General features: G+C 47.6%; 2 protein-coding genes across 2 annotated transcripts; both read right to left on the bottom strand.

The window, feature by feature from the left end:
- Positions 1 to 357: 357 nt before the first annotated feature.
- VTP01DRAFT_9608 (uncharacterized protein) lies at positions 358 to 5,314 on the bottom strand (the record flags this gene model as incomplete). Its single annotated transcript, XM_069388852.1, has 12 exons — positions 358 to 1,308; positions 1,379 to 1,487; positions 1,548 to 1,862; positions 1,925 to 2,067; positions 2,138 to 2,478; positions 2,537 to 3,116; positions 3,173 to 3,622; positions 3,694 to 4,137; positions 4,200 to 4,288; positions 4,358 to 4,592; positions 4,657 to 4,792; positions 4,860 to 5,314. 12 exons carry the CDS (start codon positions 5,312 to 5,314, stop codon positions 358 to 360), a joined length of 4,248 nt encoding a protein of 1,415 aa, XP_069240027.1.
- A 338-nt stretch (positions 5,315 to 5,652) lies between these two features.
- Positions 5,653 to 13,892, bottom strand: VTP01DRAFT_9607 (uncharacterized protein; the record flags this gene model as incomplete). The annotated part of the gene is made up of 13 exons (XM_069388851.1): positions 5,653 to 7,997; positions 8,071 to 8,133; positions 8,197 to 8,404; positions 8,455 to 8,540; positions 8,598 to 8,720; positions 8,778 to 8,852; positions 8,909 to 9,146; positions 9,206 to 9,319; positions 9,378 to 9,455; positions 9,514 to 10,992; positions 11,057 to 12,112; positions 12,173 to 13,471; positions 13,533 to 13,892. The coding sequence occupies 13 exons, from the start codon at positions 13,890 to 13,892 to the stop codon at positions 5,653 to 5,655; spliced, it is 7,524 nt and encodes a 2,507-aa protein (XP_069240026.1).
- Positions 13,893 to 14,106: the final 214 nt, after the last annotated feature.

The raw sequence follows: 14,106 nt of genomic DNA, 5'->3' as shown, positions 1-14,106 counted from the left end.
GCAAGACAGTCACCTTTTCGTCGGATATCGAAGATGTACCGGCAACGGTATGATCGAAGGCGGTAGATCAATAGTAAGCAAGCGAAGTTGTGAATGTTGTTCGCCTTCAAAGGAGTGTAAGCACAAAACTCGATCCGCCTAGATGAAAATCATGAATATGCATGGCAACTCTGTCTCCAAATCCCACCATCCGCTTTCTGCGGAACGGTAATGGTCTGGAGTCAGCAGATATTCGTTGGTTCTAGATTTTTTCTGCTATTGAAAGTTATAGGTAAAAACGGATATTTATTTACAATATATAAATCCTCTTCTATAACTTTTTTTTTATGTACAGTACACTAATTTGTAGCTATGTTGCTAATTATCAAGAATGCAGGCACATCCACATCCAGTAGGACAAACATCACTTTGCTGGAACCATTGTTTGATATGCGTACTGTGTCCACCGTGCCCACACTTCATGCAAAAGTTGACGGTGCCCTTGACCAGCACGTGGCACAAGCTGCATTTGATCTGGTTCCTGCGTTTGCGGCAATTGTAGCATACCCTTTCTCTGTCTGAAATTTCGAAACCGCAGACATAGCAACGAATCTGTATTTGCATGGTCGCCGTCGTCATCGTTGCTTGTTCCGCTAGCTGATTATTGTCCTTGGAGAATGCCGGCACTTTGGTCAAAAACTTTAGCACCTGTGCCCTCTGTTCTAACAGGCCCCAACGATACAACATGTCTGCATACGAAAGCCGCAAGATATCAAGCTGCGCAGCATCCATTGGATCAATTAACGGTACGTCGCTTGTGTACGGATACGCCTGATGCACATCCAGGCTGTCCAAGTTTGTAAACTCTATTGTCATTTCTTCAGAGTGCACAGTTTTGCCTTCTTTGTCGAACACTTTGGATGCCACAATGGTTGATGTCAATGGAATCGGTGGTATGAGCGTGGTTGGGGTATGAGGTGAGCCTGGAGGATTGCGCAAGCCCGGTGCGGTGTTGCTAGGCAGCCGTTGCATTGCGAATGCACCGGAGAAAGGTCGTGCAAAGCTCTTTGGTGAGCTCGATGTCACAGCTGCTGCAGCACTGGTTTCAAAACTCGGTTCCGTCATCTTGCTTCCTTGCGGTGAAGAGTCCCAGAAGTAAGAGAGGAAATTGACTCCACGTGGACCATACGAAGAGCTCAGTTGGGTGGTCGTCACTCGCTCCGTGGAATCTGCGTTCAGCGGTATAGGCCCGGACCCTGTCCTGTGCAATGCTTGCGATCGCACTGGTTGCTTGTTAGTGCCAAGTCCGACACCATCCAATGGATTTATCTGTAAGCACATTAGACGTATTAGTATGATCAGTTACGGTAAGCCAAAAAGAAAAAGTATAATAGCATGCCTTTTTAGTGGATTGATTGTAAGCCTTGAGGATGGAGGAGGGTATCTGGAAAGTGCAAGAGAGCATGGCAGCAGTTTGTATATCGCCTACTTTGATAAAATGTTGCAAACTTGATATAGACATTTAGCCAAGGAAAAGAACACCATGTCAATAAGAGTAGCTAACTCACAGATTCTTAACCAGTTTTTGTCCGAACGGATGTAGTCCCCACTTGACTTTACGCTTTTTTACACTCTTCATGATCGCAGCCTTCTCTTTGCTGTATTGCAAGCGACGTCGATATAAGATGGCTTTTACCTGAGCCCAGTCTCTTTCTGCATCAGACGAAGATGACAGCTCGCCTTCCTCCAAAAGACCAATGGGTACACATTCCCGTAATATCTCCGCTGCCAGATACCATACACGTGACAAGTCGATGCGACCATGTTTGCGGCACACTGCAGCGTTGTGAGCGCACACCGAATATGGATTCTCAAACGATAATCTAACAAGGATGGAAAATGAGAACAATACGAGATAGTGGTTACAGCGACATCGGTATCATACTTGTATTCGGTGGCAAGCACAGAATCGAACGGCATCAAGTTGCTGAGATCCATTATATTGACTTGATGTGTGATGCGTTCGGCCTTGCTACCACGGTACATGAGATCTTCGCCGTTGCTAATTGATCCACCCAAAGCGAGTCCCTACGATTTTCAACGTAATGAGTATGTACGCCATATTTATTTGGTCATATGCACTCGAGTGAAACGTTACATCTGGTTTCAGGTACAGAGATGTCATTGTGGCCAGGCCGTCATCCATATCGTCTGGATCATCGTCGTAGGCATATTCTCCAAACGCACCGCCGGATCCACCAACCAAAACAGTCGCATTCCTGCCTTGCCGTGACATGGCTGCAATTTCCTTGTACTCTTCAAATTGCTCATACGTTCTGGGATGTTTGTAAAAGTCGCTGTAAGTGTTCTCAAAGTACTCTGCATTGCTGTTGTTGCTTGTTGGACTGGGCTCTTGGTCAGATTCAGGTCTGCCTTTGCGGCTCTCGCGACGCTTTGCATCGCGTACTCTCAGAGTCGAAAAGAAACATACGAGTTGTCCTTGAAAGAATAGATTATTGAACTCGCATATACAAATACGACATTTTCAAGTTCTTACCGTTGCCAGAAAATACACCACCGCAGAGTCGAGGGAAGGGCACCTTTTCGTCCGCGCTTTGCTTTGTCGACATGTCCACGACGATGCCCTTTTCACTTTGCATACTGGATCTTTTGCCTGATGCTCCAAACGCTCCACCAGCTGCGCCGCCGCCCATCCCAAGGAACGGTGCACCTCCAAAGAACTCCTCGTCCGAATCACCGTTATCGATACCTGCTCCGCCGCTCGAAGTGCCATTCCAGTTTCCGAATCCTCCTGCTTCATTTGCTTTTCCCCTAGCATGTTCACCCAGCTCCAGGTCAGCTTCTTCTTGACTGGTTTCTCCAAGTAGATAGCGGATGCACGCTTCCAGACACCATCGCTTTTTCGAAGTGTAGCTTGCAGCTAAATTATTGAGATCCTGCAACATATGCGCACGATGGTATATTGACATCATGCTGTTCTTTTGTATCTCGAATTCTGGAGGTTTGTTATCCGGGTACTGGGCGCTGAACCGGATCGTGATCCGTAAGAATGCTGCACCGGTATCTGACCACGGTCCTTGCAAAGAAATTGTGCAGCATCGATTTGCAGGGTGAGCCTATATAGAGATAATGAGGGACACTTTGCTATGTTATCCGATTCAGTTTCTTGTACCTTTTCAATTTTGACACCAGCGTTTGCATATTTGGGCAAAACGGTAGCCATTTCCTCTGCCACGGTTTGGTATGTATTCTCTGCAAGCTTTGCATTCTTGAGTTCACTCGGCGGTCCAACCTTTTTGACGTTTTGCATCCACAACAAAGGGTTGATAGCGTATCTCTGTTCACGATATGCGCCCGATATAACATCGTATCCACTCGTAAACCCAGTGGAAGCACCGCCGTTCCTGAAAGGAACCGCGCCAGCATTCGCAACTTCGTTCCCACCAGGGCCGCCCTGCAAGGATGTGCTAGATGACAGCAGAAACGATTCTGTCGTTGGAGTTTCTCCAGCCTCGTCCGGTACTTGTTGGAACGAGCGCGATGGATACGAACCTCTTGGTTCGTCCGCCGTAACAGGCACTCGCGCCGTTGTTCTCTTGCTACTAGGTGTATGTCCCACAGACTACAGAAAGTGTTCCAGGAATATGTTTATCATCTGTATGAAAACATTTTCCTAACTTTCCATTCATTTACCTTCATGATATCCTCGGTGATAGGCCATAATCTTAGGTTTTGATCCTTTGACCAAGTCACCAGTTGGAACTCGCGATCGTCACCACCACCATCGTTGCCTGCACCGCCTTTCCAGCGCCACACAAATTCTTTCACGATATCTGTATGGCCTTCAAAAGCATGCACTGGTTCCCCCGGTGAAGAGCGACTGTATAGGTACAAGGTATTTTCCGATCGCTGCGGCATTGTCAGCACACCGTTGCCGAATGGCGTGTTTCTTGCACGCCAAACAGGTGTATTTGTCATGATGGTTTCTTGCTCTTTCTCGGGAAAATTGATATTCCAGTACTTGACTAGTTGGTCCAGACTACACGTGACTATATCGTGGCTGTTGTGTCGACTCCAATCTATTCCATATATTTTTTTCGTGTGTGCTTCGATGCTGGTTACAGGTATGGCTCCTTTCTATAAAATCAAGAGCAAGGTGAATATTACGATGTAAATGTAAAAACTTTTCACAGACTTACTCGAATATCCCATATCTTGACATCCTTGTCGTGCGCGGAAGCCAATAGGTATTCACTTTTGCGATTAAACTTGACCTGAGTCGTTGCCGCTGTTCAGACATCAAGAAGATTGAATAGTTAAGTTCGACGCTCTTTGTTCTTTCGATGTAGAAATTTACCGTTCCAGGAAGTAAATGAGTGTGCTGGTCGCATAGACTGATCATCTTTCGATTGGCCGGCGCACCGTAAATCCCATATGTGAACATAGGTATCTACAGAACATGTTGCCAGCATATCCGGGTGATGCGGGGACCAGTTGATATCGGTGATCGCTCTTGAGTGCGCATGCAATACGTGCTCTATAGCTTGGGTCCCAGAATAATTGAGGTTCCAAACGAGCAGCTTTTGATTTGACTGGTAAAAGTTGATTGCTGTGTGAGAATTATAATCTTTGAAGAATCGACAAGTGTACGCTTACCGTTGATGCCACCCAAGACTCTCGAGAAATATATGGACTCCATTGGACATCGGCGACTTCCCACTTTGACAAGTGGGGTAAGATACGCGGAAGCAACCACGGATCCTCCAAATCGATAATTAGCAGACCTTGCCGTCTGGTAATATACAGCCGATCGTTGAATTATATCATCCATGGATTTCGTCGTTACATTGATACGTTACCCTGCTAATACAACGTCTCGACTAGATGGACTGATACTCATGCTGCCAACCGAGTGGTGCAAGCGTATTTCCAGGTTTTGGTAAAAGGTATCTTCTTGCAACTGGGACGGTGCCGGTTTGTTGGGAGGCGGTGTAAGTTGATACCGCTTGCCAAACGAGCCGAGCCGTTGCTGCTGCCACGTTTCCTGGGGCAAAACTGGACGAGACGAAAGCTGTGACGGCCGTCGCTTACTGTAACTCTGCGGTGCCGAAGTAGTATCATCGCGACCGTTTCGCACAGTGACTGCCGCAGAGCCGAAAATGTTGGAGTCTGATCGCCTGCGATCATTTATTTCAGAGTCGTTCGCTTGCGTGCCGCCGTTCTCTCGCTGCTGCTGCTGCGAAGCGTTTGGGTCGCGGTGCATATTAGTGGTGCCACCATTCTCTTGTTGCGTATCGCGTGTTGGCTGCTCCATTGCACACGCACTGTACACAGTGACCTCCTCCCGATAATGCTTGTGTTTGAGCGGACAATGTCTGCGCTTGATGTGACACACACGAGGCTTTCTGCATTTCTGCTCCGCTGAGCTGATCAACAGGCACAAAAATTGTCCAAATTGCAGGCGCCTGTATTCACGTCTATCCGTATCAAGGATGCTACTCTATAGACGAAAATAAGGATTTTCCATCCGATATAGCTTATAGTCCTCCAAATAACTCGTAAGAGGATAACTTGTTTTTTATGATAACACATACGTTTTATTCATGCAAATTGGATAAAGAATATGACATTTCAAAGATACACTTCGTCTATCTAACCGATGACAGCCTTTTGGATAGTTTCAGTAGCACCAGAAGCGGTGTCCACAATTCGCTGGAACCAAGAGCGAGAGGGAGCAGCAGCGCTTGATGAAACTTTCTTGATTTCTTCTTGTTCAAGCATGACTTCAAAGCTTTCTGCAAGCATATCGAGGCCGTCCATTTCAACGTCGAACTGAGTAGTTTCGCCGCTACCAACGTGAGCCTCCTCAGATCGATGGATGTGAACAGTGCGAGCGCCATGTGCCTTTGCAAGCTGGAGGACTAGAGCGTTAGAAGAGACGACTGCGAGGTTTTCGGCTTGTTGCAATCCCAAAAGTCGAGAGATGCTGTCAGCAGAGTTGTTGCCAATAGAAGTGATAATATCAGCACCGAACTGGGCATGCAAGCAGAGACATCCAGTGCGAGCAAGATCAACCAATGTAGATGTAGAGAAGAATGGTGAGAAGGATACTGCAATCATGCCACCGTGCTGTTGGCTCTTGATACGGCGGATACCAGCCGAAGCATCGTGGAAGAGGGAAAGACGGCGCCAGACACCACAGAGAAGATCAATTTCAGAATCTTTAAATCCGCATTCCAAGGAGCGTTCCTTGAGAAGTTCAAGCAATATGACGCGGAGAAGGGTTTGATCCGTTTCGGTCCAATTCTTCTTGCGTTCCAAGAACTTGAGATACCATTGATCGACAAAGGCGACTAAATCAATCTCGTAGCGGTGAGTGTTGGTCTTGGTCTTGATAATCTCTTGCCAGACACGTGCAACCGATGCGCGGTAGTCAGCAACAGCGCCGACCAAGTCGAATGCAAAGGCACGGACGGTCTTGAAGGATTCAGGAATCTCAGTGCTCTCGACCAAAGTGACGGTCTTGCCTTCATAAGCTGCGGTGATGACTGCTCCCGAGATGTATTCCAAAGAATGGTCTACACTCTGCTTGATAAGAGTTGCTCGGTTGTTGATGCGCTCTTCGATGACAGAGATATCCTCGTCACGAGATGTAGAGACAATGTGTTGCAAAGTAGTGACCTTGCTCCAAACCGCACCTTTGATGGTATCTAGAGAGTTGAGAGTCTGCGTTTGAGTCTTTGCAAGGATGGTTGCAACTTCAACATCAACGTGAGAAGCAGCCAAAGAGTCACCGACAGAAACAAGTCTGGTCTTGGCGTTTTCAAAGATGAGCTTGGAGTCTTTGTCAGCTGCAGAAATCAGGATTGCAAGTTCCTTTTCGACATCACAGTTCTCGCGGCGAAGCAATGACTTGATGTTCTTGATAAGAATCTCAAGCCATCCAGAGAGCTTAACTTGGGTTTCTTGAACAATAAGTGCCATCTCCTTTTGAGTACGCTCGCGGGCCTCTTCAGCTGTCTCATGGACGACTGCAACAACATTGATGTCTTTGGACTCTTGTTCTTGAGTCCGAGACTCAGCTTCCACAGTGACAGTATGAGCTTGAAGTGCCTGCTCAATTTGCTTCTTGGATACCATAGTGACATTGTTAAGCTGCGTTTCGATATCGACCTGGCGGCCAATGCTTTGGGTGGTGATGGTCTTGATAGTCGTAACCTGAGCAGTAACAGTAGCGTATATCCAGTCGAGAGTAGCAGCGTAGTCGCGCTCTGCAACAACGGTGCTGGTAGTTGATGCAGAAGTGGTTTCCTTTGCCGTCGAGACAATAACCTTGAGTTCTTCTTCAGATTCAGCAATGATAGCCGAAACCTTCTGGGATACATCCTCTCCTCCTTGCTTGTAGCAGCTGACGATGCGTTCAATCAGACGAGAGTACCAGCCATCAACCTTGGTCTTGGTAGCAACGACGTTTTCAGTGCTTACGACTTGGATGCGGCGGTGAGTCTTGTCTTCGACGGATTGAGCGACATCCTGCACAGCCTTGCCGCTCTTGGAAACTGCGGTGGTAGTCTTTTCCTTTACAGTCGTAACTTGAGCGGTAACCTTGTCTGCCAAAGTGGATGCAATGACAGAAAGCGCTGCAATCTTTTGAGACTTGTCTTGCACTTGGGTTTCAACGACGCTGGCGCGCACTGCCGTCAACTGCTCGGAAACGGTTGCGTGAAGGTTGTCGTAGAAGACATCGAGGTGAGCCTCAGGGAATTCAGAAACCTTCTTGAGTTCGGTGATCTTCTGAGCAAGCTCAACCTCAGCTTCGGCAATAGACTCCTTGATTTCATGTTCGGCATCAGACGAGTCAGAGACTTCCAAGATAGAAGTGATCTTTTCGATCCAGACGTTGAACCAATTGCGGATATCAACTGCAGCTTGTTGAGTAGTTTCCACAATTTGGGTGCGCTTCTTTTCATCCACGACAATAATGCCAACTTGAGCTTCTAATAGAAAAGTTGCGAAAGATGTGAGAAACTAATTGGATCGGATATCATCCTCTGTCATGCACTTGCTTACCTGACTTGGATGCCTCATGAGCAACAGTAGTCTTTTCGGCACTTCCAGTTGCCTTTTGCTCTTCTATAGCAGAAGGTTAAGTATCAAGTTGTTTTCTTTCTGCATATGAATTCAAGCAATGCTTACCGGTCGATTTCTTCTCAGATTCCTTGTGGGAGGCGACGGCACCAGCTACGACGGCACCGACAGCGCCGATAGCCAAACTGCCTTCGATAATCTGTTCCTTGGTGATACCTTCCTTCTTTTCATGGTGGCCAGTGGTCTTTGAGGTATCAACCTTGGCGGACTCCTTGCTTTCGGTCTCGGCAACTGCCTCCTTGGTGGTCTTTGAGACCTAATGATTTTGTTAGTTTTCGGTCAGAAGAAAGGCTGGCTAGCTCGTACCTTTTGGGCGTCAGTTGCGGCGCTGTGGTCCTTCTTTTCGACATCGACTTTCTTTGCCTCATCCTTGGTTACTTTGATAGATTGTTCTAGTACGTATTGTTTTAGAATTGTTACAAGTTTTCAAAGCTTGTATGCATTCTTACCATTGTCACCAATGGATGTTTGAGTCTTGGAATGCTCTTCAGTCTTCTTGGACTCTTCAACCTTGGTCTGCTTTTCAACTTCAGCTTTAGCTGCCTCATCCTTAGCTACGTGGGTTGATGTTTCTGGAATTGCCGATTTAGTCACTAGGCCCTGGGGAGAGCAATTTCCGAATGGTTTACCCTTTTCAGCAACGGAGGTCTGAGACTTCTCCACCTTCTGGGTTTCCTTGCTAGCACCAACAGTGATGGCTTCACCTATAACAACCGAGTTAGATGACCAAATGTCAGAATTTCTCAGTTAGTTTACTTACCAGTGGTAATCTTCTCAGCAGCGTGCTTATCATCCTTTTCGGATTTCTTGGCTTCATGAGCTTCGTGAGCCTCGTGGGCAGCGACAGCACCGGCTACAATAGCACCAACGGCACCAAAGGCCAAACCACCTTCAATGATCTTTTCGGTTGAGATGCCCTTGTGCTCTTTGGATTCTTCATGCTTCTCCTTGGACTCGGTAACAGGCTTGGGCCGTTCCTTTTCGATCTTTTTGACATCCTATGATGCCACAATTGAGTTTGAGCTCTTCAAAGGTCTCAAAAGTTAGCGATGCTTACCTTCTTGACTGTTGTCTCCAATTCGGCAGTCTTCTTAGACTCTTCTTTCTTGATAGTTTCAACGATGTCCTTCTTTTCTTCGACCTTTTCAATTTCAGCTGATTCTTCGCCAATCTTTTGTGACCAGTTAGGAACGATATACAGTAAGATATTCAAATAGTAATGAACTTACAATTTCCAAAGAATCATCGATTTCGGTAATTTCCGTAGATTTGCCAATAGACTTCTTGGTAATGACAGTGGTCAAAGTCTAATACAAATATTTTTGTCAAACACAGTTCATTAGTTCAGTTGAATGAAAATCTTACCTCTTCAATGACAGCAGTCTCAGAAGAAAGCACTTCAACTTGAACAGAAGAGTCGCATTTGGCGAAAGCAACGTCGACTTGCTTGTCAATTGATTCGACAATGTTCTTCATTTCTTCCAATCCACCCGAGGAAGCTCCAGATGATACTGCTTGGATACCGACAGCTTGAACCTGGGTAGAGCCTTGAAGAGCGACATCCTTTGCCCATTCAAGAGTGTCGATCAATTGCGTAGCTGTTTCTTTGTCCTTTGCAGTCTTGGTCTTTTCAGAGATAGCGATGATCTGGGTGGACAATGATTCCTTGGCCTTGGCTACAATTTCCTCAATCTCAACAGAGGCATTTTGGCCCTTGCGAGCAGCGCATGAAGAAACATCTTCGATCAGACGGTAGTACCATGCCCGGACGACCTTCTTGACGTGGTCTACGACAGATACGCCGACAATTCCAACGGCAACTGTGCTAGCTGCAACGGCAGCGGTACCCTTGACAACGAGCTTGGAATCGCACTTGTCGAGAGCAGTGCTGACCTTCTGTTCGATTTCATCGACTTGAGAAGTGACCTCTTCGTGGAAGATAGCAACATTGCCCTCCTTGGCAGCTTTGATACCCATAGTCTCGATCTTTTCGGTGCTTTCCAAGACGAGACCCTTAGTCCATTCAGTGACCTTGACGAATTCTTGAGTCTCTGATTCGGTGACCTTGGAGACTTCAGTGACGTTGGTCGTAGTCTGAGCCAATTGAGCTGCAATAGATTCCTTTGCTTGAGCAACAATAGCTTGAATCTCCTGGGAAGCATTTTCGCCGCCCTTTTCAGCGCGTGCAGCAACGTCGCTTGTCAGCTTCTTGTACCAAGCACTGACAATAGCCCTGATGTGCGAAGCAGCAGTGACGGTGAAAGCAACACCAGAGGCTGCGAGTTTCTCAACCTGAGACTTGTCGACCTCGACAGTAACCGAATCGTCACAGGTAGCCAATGCAGTGCTGACTTGAGTTTCGGTGGACTTGACGACAGAAGACAATTGTTCCGTGATCTTTTCAGCAGTTGCTCCACCAGAAACAGCGACTTGGATACCAACTTGCTTGATCTGAGCTGAGCTTTCCAGGACAAGTTTCTTAGCCCACTCTGCAGTGGAAACCAGTTGCTTGGCCTTTTCGTCAGAAACCTTTGCGATCTTGTCGCAGACTGTAGTAAGCTCGGCTTCAATAGATTCGTTCGCTTTGGCAACGACCTCTTCAATTTCCTTGGATGCATTTTCACCGCCTTGGGCTGCGCGTGCGGAAACCTCGCTTGTGAGGCGCTTCAACCAAGAGCTGACTGTAGCCTTGACATGTTCAGCAGCGCTGACAGCTACTACTCCGCCAACGACAACCGCACCAGCTGCAATGGGCAAGACAGAAGAGGATGACTGCTTCTTATCATCGGTGTGCTTGGACACAACCTTCTTGCTCTCCTTCTTTTGCTTTTCAATAAGCTCGGCCTATATAATTTCGAGATGAGTATCATTTTTGCCGCTACACGGTGAATTATAGAAAGTATACTACCTCCTTCTTATCCTTGACAACTTCAATGGTTAGGTCAGCCTCAGTGTGTTCGACAGCAGTGTTAATTTGCTGTTCAGTAACCTCGACGAGAGATTTGATTTGTTGCTCATAGGCAGCTGCTGCAGATGCGCCAGCAGCTGATGCTTGGATACCAATGGCTTGGATTTGAGTGGCGCCCTGAGAGGCAACACCCTTTGCCCACTCCAAAGTCTCAGTGAGTTTCTTTGCAGTGGTCTTGTCCTGGCAGTGTTCAGTCTTGACAGTAATCTCGGAGAACTGTGCAGTGATGGTAGCATTGGCCTTGGCAACAATAGCTTCAATTTCTTCCTGCTTGCCGCCCTTGGCAGAGCATTCAGTAATGTCGCGTACAAGTCGTTGGAACCAGGAGCTGACGGTAGACTTGACGTGGTCGACAACACCTACGCTGACAACGACACCTTCTTCAATGTGAGCCTTGGCAACAGAACCGATAACGTCTTCGTGCTTTTCAGCAACAGCAGCTTGACGGTGCTCCTTGACAGCCACGACAGCAGCGGCAGCGGCAGCCTTGGCGCTATCGACTTGGATTGTAACCTTGTTATCGCACTTGTCAAGTTCAGTGTCGATTTGGTCCTCAATGGATCCAATGCTGGAGGAGATACGCTCATGAACAGTGGCGACGGTTGCACCGCTGGTTGCTGCAACTTGCAGGCCAACTTGCTTGATTTGAGCTGAACCTTGAAGGATCAAACCTCTGGCCCACTCGGTCGTAGACTTGAGCTGCTTAACGCTTTCGCTCTCAGTATCCTGACCAGCCTTGTCGCATACACCGTTAAGCTCCGCGGTAATCTGCTCGTTAGCCTTGGCGATGATGACTTCAATGTCGGCAGAAGCATCTGCGCCGCCCTTAGCAGCGCGCACAGCGACTTCATCCATCAATCTGCGGAACCAATAGCGCACAGTAGTCTTGACGTGCTCAATGACGCTGACGGTAACTGCGCCAGTGACAATTTCGGTCGATGGGGCTGAAACGACCTTTTCGTGAGCATGTTTCTTTTCGACAATCTCAATTCGTTCCTGGTAAAACAAGTCAGTCTATAACACTTTTTTGTTAAGTAAGCCATTCGAGAATGTTACCTTTTCTTCGGCTTCGATCTCGATTGTTACGGACTTGTCACAAGTTTCGACGGCAGCGTTGACCTGTGCTTGAGTAGATTCGACAACGGCCTTGATCTGTTGACGTGCTCCAGCGATACCGATACCCGAAGCGGCAGCTTGAATACCGATAACTTGGATCTGAGAGGCGCTTTGAGTGGTAATGCTCTTAGCCCAGGTCAATGTCTCGGACAACTTGGTCGAAGCAGTGGTCTTCTCAGTTTGAGTAACCTTGGTGCCAATCTTTTCAAAGTGGGCATTGATTTCCTCGTTGGCCTTTGCAACAATGACTTCGATGTCTTGCGAAGCATTCTCGCCACCCTTGGCGGCACGTTCGGAAACCTCTTTCATGAGCTTCTCATACCAAGAGCGTACAGTGACCTTGATGTAATCGACGGTGCTAATGACAGCAACGCCGGCAGCAACACCGCCGACAATTGCGCCAGTGTGCTTGGTAACATCGTGGTGTTCCTCGGATTTCTTATCCTTGTGAGAATCAGCCTTCTTCTCTTCGTGGTGCTCGGTCTCCTTCTCTTCGTGATGCTCGACCTTCTTCTCCTTGTGGCATTCACGGTCCTTCTTTTCTTCGTGATGCTCAGGCTTCTTCTCCTTGTGGCACTCACGGCCCTTCTTATCATCATGGTGTTCGACCTTCTTTTCTTGATGATGCTCCTTATCCTTGATGGAAGCAGTCTTCTTTTCAGAATGGTGACCGGTAACCACAGCAGTTTTCTTCTCCTTGTCTACAGAGACGGTAACCTTGGAGTCGCATTGGCCCAGTGCGGTTGTGATCTGCGTCTCAGTAGCAGTGACAAGTCCAGATATCTGTTCCTTGACACTTGTGACTGATGCACCACCAGATGCAATGACTTGTACACCAATGGCCTTGACCTGTTCTGAACTTTGAAGAGCCATGTCCTTGATCCATTGAGTGGTGGACTTGATCTGAGAACCGGAAGTGCCAGTCTCAGTGCGATCAACTTGTTCGCAGACGCCAGAGAGTTCAGCAGTGATCTGCTCCTTGGCCTTGGTAACAATGATTTCAATGTCTTGCTGCGAACCACCACGAGAAGCGCAGGTAGCAACATCGTCCACCAGCTTCTGGTACCAGGAACGGATAGTAACCTTGACGTGTTCGACGACGCTGATGGAGACAACAGCAGTACCGGCGACGATAGCGCCAGCTGCAGCAGTAGCGCCAGCAACGACTGCGGTCGAGGTATGATGCTTCGAAACTGGTTGCTGCTTCTTCTTATTTTCAATGGTATCGCGATGCTTGACCTATACAATAAAGTAAGTGATGCAATTCCTATATACCAATCCATTTTCTAAAGAAGCTTACCTCTGAAACCTGGATAGCGAGCGACTCATCGCAGGTTTCAAGAGCAGTGCTAATCTGCTTCTGAGTAGCCTCGACCAATGCTTCCATGTGCTTGTGAGCTGTAACAGCATCGTAGTGAGCTGCGCTTGCTTGGATACCGATAGCCTTGACTTGAGCAGAGCCCTGGACGATCAGACCCTTGGCCCACTGGAGAGTCTCAGAGACCTTTTGAGCAGCAGCCTTGTTTCCAGATGTCTTGGAAGAGGAGGTGATGTCTGCAAATTGAAGAGAAATGGTCTTGTTGGCCTCGGCAACAATAGCTTCGATGTCTTGTGTAGCATTTGCACCACCCTTAGATGCGCGGACAGCAACATCTTGCATCAATTTCTCGAACCAGGCACGGATGGTCCAGCGGACGTGTTCGACAACTGTTACTGTCACGAGTGCACCAGCGACCTTCTTTGCAACTTCCTTCTTCTCTTCTTCAGACTTCGATTTCTTGTGCTCAACCACCTGCTTTTCTTCTTCGACCTTAGCTTTGTGTTCAGCGGCCTTCTTATCTTCGCACTTGGATTTGTGCTCTTCGACCTTCTTG

The sequence above is a fragment of the Rhizomucor pusillus genome (genome assembly GCF_041956525.1).
Source record: "Rhizomucor pusillus strain CBS 183.67 unplaced genomic scaffold VTP01scaffold_7, whole genome shotgun sequence".
Lineage (NCBI taxonomy): Eukaryota > Fungi > Mucoromycota > Mucoromycetes > Mucorales > Lichtheimiaceae > Rhizomucor > Rhizomucor pusillus.
Note: the sequence above shows the minus strand (reverse complement) of the source record. Positions and strands in the feature narration are given on the sequence as shown.